This window comes from Alligator sinensis, unplaced genomic scaffold (genome assembly GCF_000455745.1).
Source record: "Alligator sinensis unplaced genomic scaffold, ASM45574v1 scaffold801_1, whole genome shotgun sequence".
Classification (NCBI taxonomy): Eukaryota; Metazoa; Chordata; order Crocodylia; family Alligatoridae; genus Alligator; species Alligator sinensis.
Window position 1 is genome coordinate 120,135 of NW_005842036.1, and position 21,470 is coordinate 141,604.

Consider the following 21,470-nt stretch of genomic DNA (forward strand, 5'->3'; position numbering starts at 1 on the left):
TGCTTGCAAAAGGTTTATAGCAATTTTTTGGGTAGCTGGAAACTGCTTACCCAGGTGTCAGCCCCCCAAACATACCTGTCTGTATTGGCTTACTTCATGTGTAAGTTGGTGGCTTTTTTTAGCTTGGAAACTCGCAGAGAGGGCATTTATTTGGTCAATAAAAAGGTACTTAGCAAATCTGCAAGAGGTGCAAATGCTGAATTAGCTGCAGATACTACTCTCTGAGTAGTGGAGATATATATAACCACAGCATCTCCCCCAACAGATGGCTGCCCTAGTGATTGTTATATAACAGGAGACTATATACTGAATTAGCTCTGGGTTTGCTTCATTACTGCTACATACACGCTCAAAGAATAGCAGGGTTTTTTTTTTTTCCTTGTTTACTAGGAAGGGCTTTAAGTTGATAACCAAAAGCTTTTTTCTAGGTTTCCATGACAGTCATTTTCACCGACCAAGAACGTTGATTAGACTAGGGAGCCTAAAGCTTCATTGCCATTTGAACTGGTGGCTTTGATAACCTCATTCCCAGTTTTTAAAGCTCTCTCTTACTCTTATCTGAATTGCCCGGCTCTCTTCTTAGGATCATGCCTGCTGCACTCAGCAGCTCAAAGTAGCCCTGAACAAGAAGCCTATTGATGGACTTTGTCCAGAGGAGGCCCATGGGAGGCAGTCTAGTTAGTCTCAGCGAGGAAAGGGAGTTAACCTGGTTTATAGCGGACGTCTTCAAAGAGCATATAATTAGCAAACGCATGTGCAGAGAGGCTAGGATTAGGATCAGTTGTGATCCGTGGTATTCTTCTGTAGTAAAAATCAGCTCGTTCTGAATGTGTCAAAGACCTGTGTCTGCTAACAAGCAACAATAAGGGACGTGCATTTTTGGAATAATGCCGAGGTTTCACACGTCCAAACTAAGAATTGTTCTGGGATTTTGCCGTGGGTAGTAAGGAGTCCCTAGTTTCCTTCTGCCCCCCTGCACGACCTTGTGCACCATTCCTTTTTTGCAGACGGGCAAAGACATTTTTGTTGGCAACTTGCTGATCTCTTGGTTAGGGCTTTTAATATCCCTCCATGAACCGGATTGCATTTTGGAAATCTGACTTAATTAGTTTTAGTGCGCTGCTATGGATCACATTTTGCATGTATAACCATGCATCTTTTGTGTATTATTAATAGTGTAATTTGAGATTAACAAAAACTTGCATTTAATTTATATTTTCATGTGCCCTAATGAGTTGCGAGTAGGAAAAGTTGAGCCAGATCTTTTTAAAACAACATAAAGTTCAAGAAGGTGGTTTTAAATGGAGCCCACCCTGGTTGCTGTCATGCCACTTAGAAGCTTATATCAGAACCGATGGGGCAGTACTAAGACCAAAAGCCATTGGTATTACAAAATCGAAGCAAGAAATCCTCCATACCCTGCTGTTTCTGGCCATGATCACAGCTGCGCTAAGCTAAACCCATTCTTTCCCCCCCCGTAACCTTGGTTGCACTTCAGCACACAGAGAATTGAAGTGAAAAGCAAACTCCAGTAAATATGAGATTCTGGCACTCGCAGATATACAGACTACGTATAAGGATAACGGCTGGTGCTCTCTCTCGGTCTCCATCTCTCCCTCCCTCTCTCCAAAGTGGACTTTATGCATCTGCCACTGAATTATTCTGACATAAAACTTTCCAGGGTGTGCCGATATTTTGTACATGGGTGCTGAGGCTTTGCAAAACTGCCCATTACATTTATAACAGTGCTAATTTTTGAGAGCCACACAGAGAAAATTTTAGATTCAGCCCTGCTGATTTGTTCTTCACACTACTCCTGTGGTGAGGAGGATTGATTTTTGTGTTTCTTTTGATATTTGGCTTCCTTTCCTCTGGTACTCAGTGCTTCAGGCCTTAATCCTTTAACCTTGAATCTGAGTATCGGGGTTTCACAAGGGATCAGGCCTTTTGATGGAGAGAGAACTTCCTTTGTTGTACCAAAAGGCTGGGACTGGCATAAAACAAGCCGGATCTCCAGACAGTTTATATTTCTGTGTTGTGTTAAAAGACTATAAACAGAGGATGGGTTTAGCGGGGATTATAAATAATCTAGAGGAAGGTGGGGTATTAGAAGCAACGGGAAAGAGGTAATGACTTTTTCTTTCACATTTCGCCAATAGCCGGTCTATCATGACAGATGTGTCTTGGGTTGCCAACTGCTGTATAGTCTGATTTGGGTAACGGTTCAAAGCTCAGCATGTCATAGAAATGGCAATGTGGTCCCTGATGGAAGAGGGGGAAAAGAGCTTTTTTGCTTCTCAAAGGGCAGTATTTGTGGAAGCAGCTGCCTGCTTGCCCTACCCAGCATAAAGAACACTTCTGCGGGCAGCCGGGAGAGTTCGTCTTGCTGGATTTTTATAGGATCATTAATTATATGTTATAAGGCAGCTAAGCATGGCATTCCTAACTCAATGAATTCCATTATGAATGGCCTTTTCATATTCTTCATCTCATTATATTAAATGCATGTGACCCGAAGTTTAGCTAAAGTTATTGTTCGGGTTAACTTTCATTTAGTGGTTGCCCTAATTTTAGAAACAGTGTGATCTTTAGATTTTATAGAGAGAGAGCTTTTATGTGCATGTTCACAGCACTATTTTAGGTAATTTCTTCTAGAACTCGTTTTGAACTAGTTTCTGCTCTGGACGGGGGAAAGGATTTAGGTATTTCTTGATTTGCCCAAAGATTTCTATATACCGTATCCCTGGATGACAACATCCACCTACACAGATTCAGCTATCATCTCTGTGCCAATAACTCTTAAACCCTTTGCTCCACTCTGTCTAGTCTTGCATATCTGACTGTCTCTCTGACATATAATCCTGGTTGTTTTGCCATCAGATCAACCCTAATCTGGCCAAAACAGAGCTCTTTATTTTTTCTTCTGAAACTGTCTTTGCTTTTGATGCTGATAATGCCACCATCCTCACTGTCACTCAGACTCCTAACCTTGGGGTCGTCCCTGTCCTCCACACATCTACACTGTCGCCAGGTATTGCTGCTTTCTTCTCCGCAACAGACTGAAAAACCAAGTGTGCATTTCTGTCCTGGCAATCAAAGCACTTCATACCCGGGTCTTCTCATCTCACAGCTTGACTCTGTGAACTCTTCCCTGGCCTCCCCCAATATCCATTTTGCTCCCCTCCATTCACAATCAGCTGTTGGGATTAAAATCCTCGCTCAACAATTGTTTTGCTCCCCGAAGCCATTTGTTGGTGGCTCCTTTTCTTCCATTATCTGGCCCTTACAGCGTCAGACCATTGTACAGATCTGCATCTGGCACTTGGTGCAATATCCCCCTTCTTCATTGCTCACTTCCTCTGTCTCCTTCTTTCCCTGTTGGTTCCTTGCCTCCTCCGACTATAATCTCCATGAATATGAAGCTGTGGTGGGAGCAATCTCTGTTGGGATCTGTTCAACTTTGGAACCTGCACTGTTGCATATAAGGTATTATTTTGGGGGCACTGAGCTCAGTCTTTTTCTTAGCTGATTTTTCTGTAATATATCCTGCCCCACCTCTGAGAGTTTGTTCCTTGTTTTTCCTCCTTCCTATTCTGTTCTGATGGCCAGTTGGCTTGGAAGTCATAGCCTCGTGCCTATCCTCCCTTCCTTTGCTAACCCAAGAGCTGACCTCTGCTTGCATCTGGAAGATACAGCAACCAACTCTTGCGTGCTCAAAACTTCTCAACAAAACGGTGCACAAGTAACTGTGGCACTGAGTGAGCTGTGAGTGGTGCTCTTGGTCCAAGTGTGTAACCACAGGACTTTCCGTTGAATCAGTACTCAGTTAATAATCCTTGCTTCTGCTCCCGGCTTCTGTTTGCTGCATCCAAACAGTTGCATCTCATTTCATAGGAACAGGTCTGCAGGATAAGGTCTATCTTTTTTTTTTTTGTGCTGTGTAGTAGCACAATTGGATTGGGGCATCTAGGCATTGCTGGAATAAAAAAAAATAATAGCTGGTGAATAGCTGTATCACGCAACTAGGCTAGTAATGATTTTCTTGACTGATGTTCCTGATAGTTCAGACCATCACCACTACTCTAAAACAATCATGGAGAACTGGGCTTATCCAGTACCCAAGGTTGGATCACCGTTTTAATCAGTAGTACGTCATTTAGCTTTTCTTATCCAGCTGAGTGATGGTGGATGTTTGCACCTGGGCCAGCAAATGTTTTCATGGCAACTCTACAAGGTTTAGGGTTTATGATGTCTGTCTTGTTCTCAGCATCAGAACAGGAGGCAGATGTTAATTAACTGGGCCAACTCGAGATTCTGCAAGGCTGGCATGTTCATTTGAAATCCCTTAAGTAAAAGAAAAAGGATAATTTTGATGAAACATCGGTTTATGTGCTTGTGATTCTGCATCTAACGCCATGTTTAGGCCAAAAAATAAGCGGCTGAGCACCAAGCGTACTCTGCGAATCAAGTGATTTTTAGTGGAGACCAGCCCAACTGTAGTTGTCAGCTGCAAATTTCTTAATCTATTAAGGACTGCTTCATCAAACATGTACCTATGGAGTAGTATAATCTTCCGTTCAGAGTAGTCTGCAAAGTGCTACTTGTCAATGCAGGCAGATTTTTTTTTGTAAGTGAGTCAATAAAAATATAATAGTTTTCATTATACTAATTAGCAACATAGAAAAGCAGGCGAGTCAAAAATTTTGCCTAGTATAGTCTGTGCCCTGAGCATAAGCTTCAGTGAATGTTTTTACCTAATTTCACCACCTGGAAAGCAGGAGTAATAATTTACCCAAACAACTTCCCAGGTATTGAAGTTGAATGCATGGGAAGTGCTGCTTTTTCCTGAATTGGAAGTTACTGTAGGTGCTGAGTATCAGTAACTCATTCCCCAGTGGGTAGGTATTGTCAGATGCTTGCCATGCACACAAGCTCTCCTGCAACACCTGTACACCGTTGGTGTCAAAGGTACAGCCCACAAAGCCACTTCCATCAGCCCATGAGGCTAAAGGGGCCAGGAACTCGGGGGCAAGTGAGCCAAATGCAGTCTGCTGCCGAATTCCCAGCTAGAGCCTCAATGGAGACATGTCTCTAGGGTTGGGGAGTGAGCTACAGCTGCGTTCACCCCTGTGCCACCGCCACTTGCCCTGCAGCTGGGTCCAGATCCAGCCTACAAGGGTCCTCTCGGTCCAGAACAAGCCAGTTAGGAGCCCTGCAACCTGGATCCAGCCCAGGGCCCTAGATAAGTTTGACACTACCTGTTATACCCAATAGAGCAGATCTAAGCATCTATTTTAATGATGCATCTCTCAAAAATATCGTATCGTAGAGCCATTTAAAAGCAACGAGAGCCTTTTTTTCTCCTTCCTTTTTGTCCATCCTTTTTTACTACATTCTCCCGTTTCTCTTCAGTGGATGGTTGTTCCATCCTAAGACCTGCTGGCTGAAAGAGGGGTTTCAAAATTGCTATTCATTTACTGAAAGCTACTGCTATCAACAGCTGTGGACCTGCTTCGAGTTCCCTGTGGAGGAAATGGTGTATATATACTTACTGTCTCATATTGTGTGTGAAAAGGTATGGGATATAGCACCATGCGGATGGGCGCTGGCACCTTCACAAAGGTTTGTTGGATTTCGGCATGACTTTTCCACCTGGATTTGCAGCGATAGCAGGATTACACTGAAGCTTCTTGCTTTTGTCTGTTGTTTTCATGGACTTTTATCAAGGCTTAATTGGACTCCAATCCGAGGGATATTTGTTTGGGTATTAGTTTGCATATGGTGTTTTAGCAGGCATCTGTTGGATGAGGCTGGTCCTCCGCCAGACGAAGGTGATCCTTGGATAAGGCAGCAAGAGAGCATAATATTTCTCTGATGAGCGTGTGCTTTTCATCATAGCAGGCAGAGTTACGCAGTTTGATCAACTCCTGCAGAAGTTTGGATGTCGCTCAACAACTTTGTTTGCCCTAAACAGGCGTTTGCGTCATCCCTTATGGCACTCTCCGCGGTGACAGCGAGGCAGGCTTTGCAGATATCCAGACGCTGTTTGGAAGGATTGTTTTTATACCTATGACTTGACATTTACACGACTTTCTTTTGTGAAGGCTGACAGCACTGCTCGCTGGAACGACAGCTGCTCTACTCCGCTCTCCGAGAAAGGCCAAACACACAATCGCAGCGTTTTGTCCTGCGAAAGCTTTGCCAGCCTGCCTTCTGCGGTCACTTCTGCATGACTGTCTAAAAAGCTTTGCGCTGGAATTTGCTTTTTTTTTCCAGGGGCGGAGAAGGAAAGAAGAGTAACCGGCGATCATCCCATTGTTCGTTAGGGCAGCCAATTACGAGAGGTACGAGGAAGAGTCAAAATATGACAAATTTCCACAAGAAAATAGCACGGGGCTTCAGAGGAAAGGCATTGGTGTAATTTTAAGAGTCATTTAGCTTTTTTTAGCACTTGCTATAAGTGGACCTTTAACTAAGGATATGGCATGAAAGCCTAATCTCTTTGAAGTCAGGAGCAAAAACCGTTCTGATTTCAGTGACGTCAGAGTTTTACCCACGGGTTATAAGAGCCGATAGTTTATTTCTAAGCAGGGACATGATGTGTCCTCAATCCCCTTTGACCAAATGAAATACTTTTAGAGCCAAGTGTGGGAGGAATTGGACAGAGAGCAGGTCCGTGTGAAGACGGGGGCTTGGAAAAGGCGCAGTGTAAATGACTGGGCATTGGCAGAATATACGGAGGGCATTTGAGCATCTGGTCAGCATCTCGTCCTGTCGGAAGGAGAGGGGCTAAAAACAAACGTGGCGGATCTAAGAAAGCGAGGTCAACAGCAGCGAGCAATGGAACGATAGCTGAATCGAGGAGCCCTGAAAAGGCCGAACACATGAACAGTAAATCCTGGGGTAGCAAATTCTGGAGAGGGTGCTGAGAGAGCTGAATATTGTTTCAGTGCATCATCATGTGCATGAAATCCAAATTATAGTGAAACTACTGCTAGAACAAAGATTCTCCTTGGGGAAAAATGTCCTCGCAAGAGGTTGTGGTATTATCTTTGTTTCAGGTACAAAGTCCTCAAGGTAGCTTCTACTCAGCCTTTGCCTGAGGACAAGCCTCAGGAAAGAGAGGGGGCTTGTCCTGAAGTCACAGACTACAGAGATGAGCATGCATTACTTGGAGGGGCAGAGCGGTCTCCTTGAAACATACACTGAATCCAGCCCGTGTCGTTAATATGGCCACCATAAACCCAGAAATGCTGCATTTTATAATTTAGCCATGAAAACTCCCTAGGCTCAACTCTGGCTTTCATGTTATCTGGCAGTGTTTTTTTTTCCCTTCTCCTTAAGAAACCAAAATGTTAAGTTTCCTTTTCCCCCAAATACTCTTTTTCTTTATTGAAGAGTCTAGATTATATCTATATCGATATACATATACTTATATAAATAAAAGCATCTGATCTTTAGCATCATATATATCTGTGTGTATATATGTGTATATATATGTATGTATGTGTGTGTATATATGTGTATGTAGTTAATGCACTTATGAGAACATACCAATTTGGCCCTTAAAAATGCACTGGCAGTCATATTCACTGCCGAGGGTTTGCAGAGTGTATTTCTGTGCATTTGCTTTGACGTACAATATGCAGCCCGCTCCTTAGTCCAGCACAGCTCCATCTGCATTTGTGGTTCCCCATCTTTTTAGCCACAAGGCTAAACTCTCCTGAAGTCTGTCGCTCCAGTTGAGAATCGCTGAGTTACCATTCGAATTCAGGAAATATATGCAGGGCTGCCTTGAGGAGAAAGAGGTTAAGAAGCACTGAGCTAGCCGGTGCCAGGTAATGGCAGTGGAGGCTGTACCCTACTGTTTCAGCTGTCTACCCCCTCTCTGCCCCTGGTCTGTGCTTGAAGGGGCAAGGGTAGGCCCTACCACCAAAGTTGCTGCTTCAGGGTCTCAAATGCCCGCGACTGCCCCTGTGGCCCTTCACACTGGCCCCAGGAGCATGAGAGGAGCTGAGGAGATGAGCCAGGCTCCAAAGTGGTGCTGTAACCCCATGCTTGCCTGTTCACAGCAGTGTGCGCTGCTGGGAGCATGGGGAAAGCCAGCACAGGGGCAGCAGGGCAGGGCAGTAACCCTGCGAGGAGCAGGGCAGGGCAGTAACCCTGCGAGGAGCAGGTGCAGCTGGGTGAGCGCTGGGCAGAAGAGCACTTATCTCCTCATACAGCAGCCAGGCGGCACGGCACCTCAATTTGCAAATCATTGATTTAGGTCATCATAGGCTATGCATGGTGGGAAGGGCACAAGGGGGCACATGCCCCCCCCTGAGATTGGCCCTCACCAGCCAGGGAATGGGGGCACTTCCGGGGCCAGCAATTGGTCACTGAGAGACACCCCCCCCCCCCATTCAGGAGGCACCAGTCGCCCATGCAGGTCATCAAGCTTTTTAAGCACTACTAACAGTCCCATCTTACCATAAAGGCATGGCGATGTTATTCATTCATAACCACGGCCAATATTTCTTTCGCGTGTTTTTAGCCATCTTGGTCTGTGGGCTAGACCTTCTCCAGGTTGTGTGTGTGGAAGTCTTCCACACTCAGTCCCTTCTGCTAATGACATAAAGCAACAGCAGACAAGACACAGCACGGTCCAGTGATTAAGTCACCAGTTTACAAGTCTGGAGACATTCCCTTCTGTGCTACGAGCTTCCTGTTTGTCCTCCAATGACTCCCTGAGGACCAGATGCAAACCAGGATTGGACTTTGACGTTCCCCAGATACCTAGAGTCATGTCTCTGCCTGCCCAGAGCAGCCCTGCTCTTCCCATGGTGAAGTATCTCAGCACTTGGCTCACACCCAAACCCTGCGAGGATCCAGGCACGAGATATTCTTCTGCCAAAATCCATTTAGGGGTTTAAACCAGGAAGGATTCTCAGAACATGCTGACCAGATTCATCACACTTCCTAGAAAATGCAGGGGCACCCGTTGTTTTTTTTAAGATATGACCGAGTGGGAGACCTGCGTGCAATTGCCTCCTCTGCCCGAAGGGATTTGAACCCACATCTTCCAGGAGTGGGCCAAACTTCCAGGCCTTGGGCTTGGTGTGAGTGGGAGCCCTCTCTCCCTGCCTGCTAAAACCATAACACTTGGTAGTAAAGAAATGAAGAGTCTGGGCCAGAGAGCGCCTCCCCCTGCAGCTTAGTGGTTAGGGCACTTAACGGAGTGGGGAAACCTCTAGGTTTCCTAAAATCCAGGTCTCCCCTCTGCCAGGCAAGTATCTTTACCACTAAGCTACAGACTCCTGATCCCTTTTCTTCACCCTCTGGCCACTGATTCTTGCATCCTTCGTACACAGAGGTGCAGCTTTGACAGGGAGGGGTAGAGAGGATGCTGCTACAGAATAGCTCTGAGGTGCTCTCCTGGGAGGCAGGCGATGTGGCTTTGAACCCTCTTCAATTGAGAATGCAATTTTACCTGGGGCTCCCACTCCACGGGGTAAGTGCTGTACCCACCAGCCTAGTCTATCAAAGGAGGCTACCTGCTCCTTTTTTGTGAAGCGGAGTTCAAACTTCTTCCAGCCCAAACTCTTGCTCCATTCAAAAAACAGGGCCTGCATGCCTGCCTTTGTGAGACTCCATGTCTGCATCCCAAATGGACGCAGCGGCACCTTTTGTGGGACCGATGGGGGATGCCCGAACAGCAGGACTGAAGAAGACTTGCCTTCTGTGCTCAGCAATTCCCCCGTGACTTTCTCTAAGCATCTGTTCATGCACGCTGACTCGAGCCGTGTCGCGTCACCCTGATACACTGGTATTGGGAGGCTGCAGATCGCGCAGATTTCTGTATTCCACTCTGGCACCCAACAGTGTACTTTTAGGCATCTACGTTCTTTACTGAATCTGCCCCTTATCCTGTCTTTGCTTAATTCCCCATTTTATAGGTGGGGATAGTAACAGCCTCAGTCATTTGAGTGTTAATGAGCTGGTCAGATACTATTGGTGATGGAGGATGGGACAGCCAGATAAGTAGTGGATCTGGGACTACTAGCTTAGCTACAGAGATGACTACAAATAGTGATGCACAGTGGGATCCGCTGAAGTCGGTCCTCCACCTCACCATCACCCTCTCGTTACTGGCCTAAGACTTTCCCTTCCCCCAGCATTGTCCTTAGAGGTCTTCTCCAAAACTGACTAGCGCCAAGGTCCCTCTCCTGGGAGCCACTCATTTTCCACAAGATTAAAGGCGGCTCCAACTAGAAAAATGTATTGTTTGTGCCGACTGCTTATCACCAGTTTGGCATCATTAAGAATTATTCATTCTTGGACTTATCGTAATTGCAGCAAATTGCGCCCGTGCACCATTAATGATTAAAAAAAAAAACAAACCCCTCCAGAAATTGCAGAAAAAAAAGATGATAGAGTGCATTTGGTTCTGGAGCAAACCCACCAAGGCAATCTGTTAGTTTGCTAATGGTTAAACCCTCAAGCCCCGGGCTCAACAGGATGCAACGGGGTAACATTAAGACAGCCATCTGTTGAACATAGATCCTGGAGGCATGAATTGCTTCACATGTGTGGGTTTCTGACCGGTTCTAATATTGCCTTTTGCCCTGCACTGAGCAACACGAGCAAAGATCACAGGAAGGTGAGAGTCCAGATTCAAAAAATTGATGACTGGGAACCAGTCAAATGAACATGAGCTACGGAGCAGGAAACAGATTAAACCTTTTGGGCGTAGGCAGGCTGATTGTAAGTGCTACTCTGCAGCAAGGACTGGAGCTGCTTTGCTGCTTGAGCAGCACAGCACATCAATAGATCTGTAAAATTCCATTTGCAGACCAAGGCTCCCATTATGTTAGATTGATTCATCAGGGTGAGCAGCTAAAACAAGTTAAATCCTATCATAGTTTCCCTGCATTCATTTAAAAATGAATTTAGTTGGCTCTAAATGGACATTTGTTTTAGTGTCTCGAAGAAGTGACTTTCCTCTATTAAAGCAGAATAATGTATCTATATGGTGCCCTAACTTGAACAGTACATAAAGATTAGTAAATAAGACCCCATTAAAAATACTTATAATGTAAGTAACATGGGTCCCAATAGCCTTTCTAATGTCCATTAATGCTTATTCTGAGGATCAGAGCTCATTTTACTGAGCCATTTAGTCAAACCGTGTGATTATTTAGAAAGTTAATTCATGCATACTAAAATCTAGCTTAAGTAATGCAGAGGGTAGGAGGTAAAACTCTATGGAGACGATAGTCCTTTTTGTTATTTAATGATCAGCCATAATTAACTTGCAAATTTGAAATAATTAGAACAAATTAAAGGTATTTAACTTTGCCTCCCTAAAGAAAAATTCAAATTGCACCAAATGCAGCTTTAAATTATTCAAGTCTCAGAGGTCTGTGCTGGGTTTTTTTTTTTTTTTACAATGCCTTTTCTATGATGAGAATACCAATCTGCTTTTTGTCAGAAAGCATCCTATCAAGTAATTGTTCTTTGTGTCTAATAAATGACAGCTATTCTTCTTTGTAAAAGTATTTCAGTCTCTGAAGACTACATCAGCATTTCCATGGCATTTTAATTCAATAAAACAAAAGGTTAATGTTTTTCTACTTTTTAAGGAATGCAAATACTAGCGGTATTCAACGGGTCCTGAATGACATTTAAAATTTGCCATTCAAGCTCGGCAGGGGTATCGCGATATGAGGCGTAGACAAAGCCGAAAAAAGTTCACGGCGTGTTTCCTGTCATTGCTGAACTGTTTCAGCGCTCAAACAAACAGCTTAGGTCTGCGGAGAGAGACTGACAGCTCGCCCCTTCCCGTCCTGGTGGTATTTGTCTGTCAGTCCTGGATTCATCTGGCAGCGAGGAGGAACCGTCACGTATTTTCCGGACTTCTCAGTAGTTCTGTTTCAGGTAGCAACGGTGAAGCTCACCGAAGACGGCACTGTGTCCTGCAAAAAGTCTAAGTAGCTGAGCTCCGTTTGAGTGAGTGAAGTGATGGCATTAGGTCAATTGGTTATCATCATTGACAGCACGCGATTTTTCCTTACGATATATTTTCTAGTCTGAAATGTCCGAGGCTGCCAAGCTCTCCCGTCGCTTCTTTTGGAAGATAATTCCACGGCTGAACCAAGCTCTTGCACAACCTAGGTCTTTTTTTCCCCTTTTTTCCCCCTTGTCTTCCCTCTTGTTTAATTTTATGACGTTTCCTCTTTTTAATATTCTCACAAGCCACCCTGCAGCATTCCTTGCCTTTCTTGGTGTTTGCACCCTTCAAATCAAAACCAGGCCATAATTCATTTTTTAGCTGAGACATAATTTAAAAAGAGGTAGGTTATTTCCTCATAAATTTGCCCCTTCAACGTCCTAATCATTTTTAATTCTCTTATTTCCTCTGGCCCACTCTATTACCCAAACTGTAGCTCGGTATAGATATAACCTCACCATGTGAAAAATATCAGAGTATAATATCAGTTGAATAACCTCTTCCTCCTCATCTGTGAAACAAAGGTTACTGTCATCGGCAAAGACCTGTAGGTTGTAATTAAATGTATTTAGAGAATCCAGAAAGCATCCAAATAATGGCAGTCCCTTTACCTGGCTTTAAACACTGTTAATGATCCAGAAACACAAAAGAAAAAATCTGTAGTCCTATAGGCTCATAATGACCTTTTCAAGTAGCAAGTCTTTCAGACCCTTTCATCTGTTCATAGAGTTCAAATTCACCTCTTGTGATATAGTATACTGCAGGAATTAGTAGATTAATTCTATATAATTCGAATAAGATACTAATTTAGTCTGCCATAAATTTTAATAGCTCTGTGCAAGATTATTAGCGGCCATGTGGATTGAAGCCCTAAAGTAAGCAGAGGTTATTCAGAGAAGTTTTGGCCAACACTTTAGCCAGTTATTATAGGTCACGAGCCATTACATGATGTTCTGCATTAATAATGCAGGAATGGTGCTAATTGTCCAAGAGGCACAGCGGGCCCTATTAAACAATGACTTAAACAGCACATTGATTTTGAAACTTTTAATTGAGCTATCATTTTCTAATAGAAACATCATCAGGTATCTCCTTTTCTCCTCTGATGCACAGTATATTCAGGAGCATTATGGAAGAGAACTATTTCATGGAATATTTCTCATTGGAAACTTTCTCTAAGTGTAGGCCCACTTTTTGGGGTGTCTAAAAATGACACTTGCTCACGCGTCTGATCCTCGTCTATGCCTAGTCTACTGACATACTAAGCAGGGAAACCTTATCACTCATTGCGGATGTATGAGGAGGTGCGATTAATTGCATTCCTTCATACACATCATCTTCCAAAATGTATAGTGCGTATCAACTACCGGAGGAGGTAGCTGTGTGGATGGGTGTTGCACTAGAGATGTGTGCTTGACAGTGCGGCATTTGGCTGGGATTGTGTATACAGAGGTGCCTAGAGTCAGGGATTTGAGAATATCAGGGGCATCAAACGCAGGCTGGATCTGGACCATAAGTTGCTGGCCCGATCCCTCTTGCTGGTCCTGGCCTTATACGATGCATATGGTGTGCAGGCTGGACACAGCACTGCGTACCCTACATCCAGCACAGGGGTTCAGTCTGGGGTGCACGCTGCAGGCAGCGCCCGCGCCAAGCCAGCTCTGCAAACTGGCTCTGGGGCTGGTTGGAACCAGAGCCAAGGGAGGGTTTGGCAGGGCGCTGCAAGCAGTGCGTGGCCTGCGCCGGCCCCCTATGCTGCATGCATTGTGAGTGTTCAGTCCGACCACACGTGCCACATGCTGTACGCACCAGGCTTTGCGTGTGTACTGCCTGCAGCGTGCAGGCTAGACTCAGCACTGCACGAGGGGCCAGCGTGTAGGCTGTATGTGGCACCCTGAACCAGCCCCCTGTGCTGCCTGCAGCACCACGTCCAGTGCGCGGACTGGACCTGGCACCACGGGCACTGCACATGAGTTTGGACCCAGTCTGGTCCAGCCACCCTCATCTGGCCTACCGGATATCTGAACTTTGATGCCCTAAGACTGGATGAACTCCTGAGGCTCCTTGCAGATGGATGCTTCCATTATAGTGGAGAGACCAGCCTCCTGAACCACCTCCCTGTCTCTGATTGCATGCGCCCAGGGCAGCTACAGTTAACATTCACCCCGTTGCCTTTTCTTCCCCACCTGAAACTGTGCCTGGGCTTTTTCTCTAGCTCCCACTTCCCCCCAGCATCTCTGCTCTCCCCTGCTGTTGTGGTTCCTGGAGATCCTAGGCCAGGGGTGGGCAAAATGTGACCTGCAGGCCAGATGCAGCCCACCAGGCCATTCTGTCTGGCCCGTGGGGCCCCTAAAAAATTAAGAAAATTAATATTTATCTGTCCCAAGCTGCCTGTCATGCAGCCCTCAACGGCTTGCCAAAACTCAGTAAGCAGCCCTCCACCTGAAATAATTACCTGCCCCTGTTCTAGGCCATTGCTTCTCCAGTGAATGATCTCCTTGTGTAGCTGCTGCCTCCCATTGCTTGTTAGCTGCTACTACTCATCCATCAGCTCCGGCTCCTCAGACTTCAGCTGTTTCAGTACCCAGAGCCTTGCACCTCCCGCTTCAAGGCTTTTGCACTTAATCTTCCTGGCCCCAGATCTGCTCCTTATAATGTGACATGCGCCTCAGCTCATGTCTTTCCTCTTGGGCTCCTCTTTTCCCTCAGTCCAAACATCAGGCTTCCTTTTTGCAAGCCCTGGCGCTGTAGCCTTCTTTCTTCACAACTCTGCTTGACTGCATTTTGAATATCAGCTGAGCAGGGTGGATTCAATTTAAATCAGATTGTTTTAACTCACGATTTAAATCAGTGGCCAAGAAGCCTCGATTTAATCATTGTTTTCTACAAAAAAAGTGCATTCTGGTTGTTTCATATAACCTTAATACATATTATTCACAACTCGGAGATAGATGTAGGTTTCATTTTCAGACGGTACACACTATACATTTTAAAGCAGTGATTTATTTTGATATTTTTTTCAGATGAAATTTGCAGCTACATCAGAAAACTGAATTATGATTTGGTTATTTTATTTACCAAAGCTAACTGAAGTCGATCCTTGTGAAGCCACTGGGAGGTGAACGATCTCCAATTCACTTGATTAATCTTGGATGTTTGGGGGATGTTTTTGCCACGCTGTATTAGGAGGACATCAAATGAGAGCTGCAGCCATATCTTCTTAGCTTGGGGCTTTCTTCATTTTCTTTTAGATTTCTTCTCATTTTTTATTTCTGCTCTCTTTTTTGGCCTGGCAAGCCTGCTGCCACGATTGGTTTTCCTTTCTACTGTACCATTCCCCCCCTTGATCCTAAATCAACACAGGCTATGCTCAGAAACGTATCCCTCAAGGCTTCTGGAATATTCTGCTCAAAATGCTTCTCTTTTCCTTCTAATGCTCCGCCCCCCCCCCTTTCATTTATCTCCACACTCCTCCTCCTTGCCCAGATCTACTTCACCCCCAACAATCCTCTATTCATTTAACTTCTTGAAACATTGCACTTTTAGAGAGAGGTAAGGGCTTGACTCTGTGGACACAAACTTGCAGAGAGACGAGAGGGCTGATGGGTGGGTAATCAGGTCTGTTCTCTCTCATCCCCATGTACTGCTGTTAACAAGGATGTGATCTCTGGAGACAAATCCACAGTTTGAGAACCAAAACTAAGCATCGCGGAGATGCTTAATGGGAGCTTCTACACTGAGCACCGAGTCCCATTGGGTGGAGTGGTTTTCTTTAATCTTCACTAATCTATAGAGGAGCCTCTGGGAACCCCAAAAGATTGGGCCCCAAATATAGTCCATGGCCTGTTGTGACTTATTTATAAAACTTTTCTAAAAATTTTATATGAATATATTGTCTCAAATAGTATATAATTAGAAGTTATAATCCCTATTCCATGATGATATCTTTGAGCTTTAGCATATCTTAAATTAAAACCATCTTTATATAGGTTTATTTTTTTAGAAAAGCATCTTAAATAAAAAAAAAAAAAGATTAAATAAAAAAGTCTGACAAAAATCCATTTATTTATTTATTTTTAAACATTGTTGATTTTTACCCACCCTGCAGCTGAGCGGTAGTCTCTTCCCAGCCTTGTTTTACCACCAAGGGCCAATTTCCCTCCTTTTCTCTTGTGATGGAAATAAGCCGTGAGTTTAGAGAGGAACAAAGATACCAGGAGCAGTGGCTGAAGCAGGAGCCAAGCTACAAAGCATTTTCCAGGCCCAAGTGATTAAAAAAAAAACCTCATGAGCTAACCCGCACGCCTTCCCCCAGATCACACGTTTGGTTTTGAAGTCATTAAAGAATCACAACTAATTATGTGGGGGGTTCTTTTTCTTTGTATTGTGGTTACCGAGCTGTTGAAGTTCCCTTGGGTCTTGGTTTCAATCTTGTCTCTATCACTGGGAAACTTTTAAATGGAAACAGAGGTTACTGTGTCACCACTAGATGCTAGGAGCTGGGGCTTTATGGAAAATACCAAATACCAGAGTCTGGCAGCGTGTATGCGTATCACTCCTACATGGGTCGGCTGGTGGGAGTGGAAGCTGGGAGCAAGACAGAGGGAAATGCAACCTGGCCTTGCATAGCAGAGGGGATTTGAGATGAGGTGGTTGGGACCCAGCATTACCATTAAATTCGATTGCCTCTTTTCAGGCATAGTCTCATCCTTGTGTGGGCTGATGGCTCCTGGTTCCAGGCTTAGGTAGCCCTTGATTGCGACTCCCAAGTGCATCATCCCCCAGCACTTGCCCACATCAGTCCCGCGTATGACGCACGCGCACCAGAAATAAGAGATGTTTTGCCCACATGGTTCTTAATAACTGCAATTATAGTTAAGTAAAGTAAAACCTCCTTTTGTTCTGCGGACTGATTGTGGTCACGGAGTCCTTCTACAACTCCTTGAAGCGGGCCTCTGTTAGAGACTCCTCTCACCGACAGTGAGGTAAGAGCCTCGAAGGGCCCGCAAACAGGTCATCTAATATTACAGGGAGATGAAACAAGTGTTTTAGAAGCATCTGGGTCTGGTGTATTTATTTGTACACCTTTTAAAGCACTCTTCGCTATGAATCTGCAAGGGCAGGCGTAGGCTGCAGTGAAAATGGAACTGAAGAGCATCTATTAAAGTACTCTTTGGTGTTAACAGCCGGAGAGGTCCCTGGAGTCTCCCATCTAAAGTAAGTTGCAAACATTTTGATCCCTACCCATCATGCTAGGTGCACTAAAACATCAGAAAAATTTAGCGAGAGGATAACTAGGACCTTACCACTACACCACTTGTGAGACTAGTGTTGAAACAGCCCATGTGCAGTGTGTGACATAGCCTGGCCTTTCACCCCTTCCAGCGTGCCAACGTCTAAGGGTGAAGATTACCCTCCCAGGACACCGACCTTCAACAAAGCCTCCCGGAGCAGTGCAGGGAGCAGCTCAGGGAAGAAAACGGTTGGTTTTAATGCAGCCATGGAAGAAGGACCCCTCTGGATGCAGACAAAGGAGGCAACCAACAGGTCAGGGAAAGGTAAGACGATGTGGAACGTGTTATTTTTGTTAAAGGCATTTGGTCGTCTTAGGCATTTATTCATCTGTGGTTCAGTTAAATGACAAGACCGGGGAGGGAAAGTTGCAAGTTGTGTATAGCGACTCAGTGATTGTCACGGGTAAAGTATCAGAGCTTCCAAAGCCTAGTAACTAGTAAATGCTTGTGTTAGTATTTCTAACTGGAAAAAAAATAGTTCTTTATTCCTCAAAAGCTACTTGAACAATCCTTTTTGCTTTTGTAGCAAGATAGCAAAGAAGCAGCTTAATGGGGTTTGCTTTTGAGATGCAATCTCCTTCCCATTCACTCCTTCCCTGAGTAATGACTACCACCATTGCAACCTGATATTTTGCCACACAAGGATGTCTTTACATCTAGACTCCATCCTGCTCTTAGCTTTGCACCTTCATTTAAGGAGTTGAGAAAAACAGTCTTTCTGGGGAAGAGGGAGGGGGTGGAAAATAGAAACAGCGTGGAGGTTTCACTGCAGAACCTAACATAATCTTTGGTTCAATTATGAGCTGGCTTTTTTTTTTAACTTGTCAACCAGTTTGCAGTTTGTGTCAGCACAAAAAAAATAAAGAAGAAGGCAAAATGAGAAAAAATGTGGCGCAGTTCTCAAAGGAACAAATAACTTGTGTTATTGGTTAAGACCGAACCAACATTAAAAAGCAGTCCCTGTGAAGAAACTTTCGAAAGGGTGTCATCAGCCTGGACCCAAACAGTGGCTGAGGTTAATCTCTTCCAAGGCACAGCTACAAAAGTTGGAAGCCTGTAAAGGGCTTGTGTCCAAAAAAATCAATTTCTAATTTGAAACAAAATCATTTTTGACTAACAGGGGTTCAGGACCCATTACTTTTGCTGTATAGTCTGCTGACATTTCAGCACTTTCTGTTGTGCACAATGAATCCTAATAGTCATTTTATAACGTTGCTACACCAATCAATTTAAGCAAGAGAAAGCCGTTACAATCCTGCAAAGTTTCAGGGGCAATTTTCACTGATGGTTTTCTTTTTTATATATATATATATATATATATATATATTTTAGCCATCGTGATTTCTTTCTTTTCTGCTCACCCTCTCCCCCTAGAAGAGCTGCAGTGGTGAAATTGAGATTTTTCACATTTGTTGGAGAATTTTTCTTGGATAAGGGGATTCCCAGGAATTAACTTCTATCCACAGCTTGCTGGCTCTCGCTCTCCAAAAAAAAAAAAAAAAAAGTCTTGGTCTTTCCTCTAATTCTTCTCATTCTCTAGCAGTTGGAACAAAAATACAGGCTGTCCCTTCCAGCCTAGCAATCGAAGCGACCGGCGGTAGGAACCAGGACCCCTACCCTCCTTCAAACAGACACCTCTCTGAAATCTCAGCAGCTGACATGGAGTTGCATGGCAAAGTTTGACTTAATACGTTTGCATTTGCTGTGTCACCAGACAAAGTTCGGAGAAGTGCTTTCAAGCTGTGGAATCACCTCAGGACTATTACTGATTTGGATGGCTTGTTTATCACGAGGCAAATTACCTAGCACTAATCACTGAAGTTGAAGTCTTCTGCATTTAGTACCTTTTTAATTGGCTTCCCTCTGTTATATGTTTAGGCTCCTTTAACAAGGACACGCAAGGCATTTTTTTCATTTTTTTGGAGTAGGACCAGCTCACAATCCTCCGGCATCTGAATCCTATTCCAGTTGTACTCTGGCCCTTCGAGCTTTGCCATCATTAGAGCTTGCCACCGCAGTCGCACTGTTTCAAGGTTGTACAGTGAGCTCCTGCTTCAGGTTTTCAGACCAGATCCAGACTGATAACCAGGCATCAGCTAGAATATAGCCGCACAAAGTGATCCCGAATCCCCCTGCTCTGTATGAATGAATATATGGTGCCTGTATTCATTCCCCACCTATGTTTCAGACTGCAGGTATCTCTAGGCTGCTGTAGCTTAGGCTGTCGTGATTGCAGGGAAGCATCTCACTGTGACGAGCCACGGGCCTAACTCGCTCCTCAGCTCTGTTGTGAGCCAGAGATGAGGCAGATCATCACTGAAAGTGCCCAAGCCCCCTGACGGGACTGATCTTCAATGTCTAAGCTCCGACAAGGGGCAGGAGCTCACACGGTCCTGTGCTTTACCTTTTGCCGTTGACTTTTGCCACGTGGCTTCCCACTCAGTGCCCATCCTCTTTGTACTGTCCGTCTAGCTCTCCCCTTTGACCGTGTAGGGTACCTGACCCCCTTTCTTTGAACTGACCTTCCAGCACGAGGCACCTAGTTTTGAGTCATGGTCAAGCATCGGTCAAGCCATACAGTTCCAGACCTGATTGATCCATCTCAAGCAAGTGGTTAGTGCATGATGGAAGAGACCCTGTACCGCAGCGCACGCATGCATCTCAGCTAAACCGTGCTGTGCAGGAGCAGAGAAGAAGCACTATCAGACTGCTCCTCAAGGCCTGAGATTTGATTGCCCTTGCCTATTTCTTTAGACTTGCTATAATTTACCAAAACTATCCCTGTCGGGGTAGGATACACAGGGCCACGTGGAACCAAGAGCGAGCCTCTTCAGACGCAGATTTTTAAACATGAATTACGAATGGTTTTATTCTCCTGTCTTTTGTCTTTTTGTACTTCACGCTCCTTGAGGTAGGGATAGTCTGTTAGCATGTGGTACGCCACTACCAACAATGGGGATGGGGCCACAATATAGTATAACGTATAGGTAATAATCATACCCGGGTATGGACCCTTCATGCCCCAGTTGGGCTGTATATCTGTAGACCCTGCTATTCATCCTGGTCGTACTTCTCCACCGTCACATATGCTCTCTCCATTAGATTGTGAAGCCAGTCTTAGATGATAACTTGTTAACTTTAAACCTTTTTTTTTTTTTTTTAATGAGGCTGAAAAGATTAACCAGCGAACCAAAGCAATTGCTTCATTTGGCCCATTACCTTTTCTGGTCAAAGGCAAAACGTCAAGGTGGCAAAACATTTCAGTGCTGAATGCTGGCTTTGTTCGGTCAGATTACAACGACAAAGCCTTACTGCTCCCGGTTTTGTTTAGTTAATAAAGTGTGTCGAGTTTGGAGGCTTCAGGTAGAATTACCCAACTTCCCTTCTCCCTGCCATGCATCTGGAAAGGGAGAAGATGGCAGTGTCCACTTGGCCTCATCACTGGGTCCTGGATCCTCTGCGAGGGGAAAAGTAGTGCTTATGCTATCTGAGTGCACTGAGCCTGGGGTTTGGTTCTGCTTATCCAATTATTATTTATTTCTTTGTCATTTTTTCTCTTGTCTGCGGTGATTTTTGTTTGCTGCATATTTTTTTTTCTCACTGCTTTTACAGGTGTGTGTTTCTTCCAGCCTAATTTTTAGGTTTAACAGCAAGCATATGCCTTGGTTTCAAACAAGCGATGTAGCCCTCAGGTCTTGTCTCTTTGCAGCAGCCAGCTGGTTTTATCAGTGTTAACAGCAGATACATGCAGTCGTGTAACTAGGGTGGAGTGCCGACTTGGGGGGGAAAGGGGGCATGAAAAAGCAGCTGTTGCTGGCAGTCATGCAGTTGCAATGGGAAATCACCGCTGCCCCTGTTCCTCAGACACCCGGCTATGTCCCTACGCTGCTGGCTTTGTCAGTATGTACCAAAATCGAACACGTTTTCTAGTTAAAAGACCCAGGACTGCAAAAGTCCCTTTGTTCAGAATACTCTTTCTTGTAGTCCTGGAAGCAAAGATGAGGTTTTGTCCATTATGTTCTTTAATAATATTGACTACTTCACTTCTTAACCATCTTCTAAGTCTGAATTTTAGCCTCTTTCCTACAGATCTCTCTCTTCCTTGAGAGAAAAGCAGTAGGAGTTGGTACGTCTCTGTAGCTTTTGTGCAGTATTGTGTGGCAGGGCTCCCCAAGTGGTTAAAT

At 44.7% G+C, this 21,470-nt stretch overlaps 1 protein-coding gene across 1 annotated transcript in view; it reads left to right on the forward strand.

Moving 5' to 3' along the window:
• Positions 1-21,470, forward strand: part of LOC102369636 (protein hinderin) — a 136,803-nt gene that overhangs the window by 76,223 nt on the left and 39,110 nt on the right. Inside the window, exon 6 of the mRNA XM_014519376.2 lies at positions 17,378-17,550. Coding sequence (XP_014374862.2) covers positions 17,378-17,550 — 173 coding nt within the window. The remainder of the gene's footprint in view (positions 1-17,377; positions 17,551-21,470) is intronic.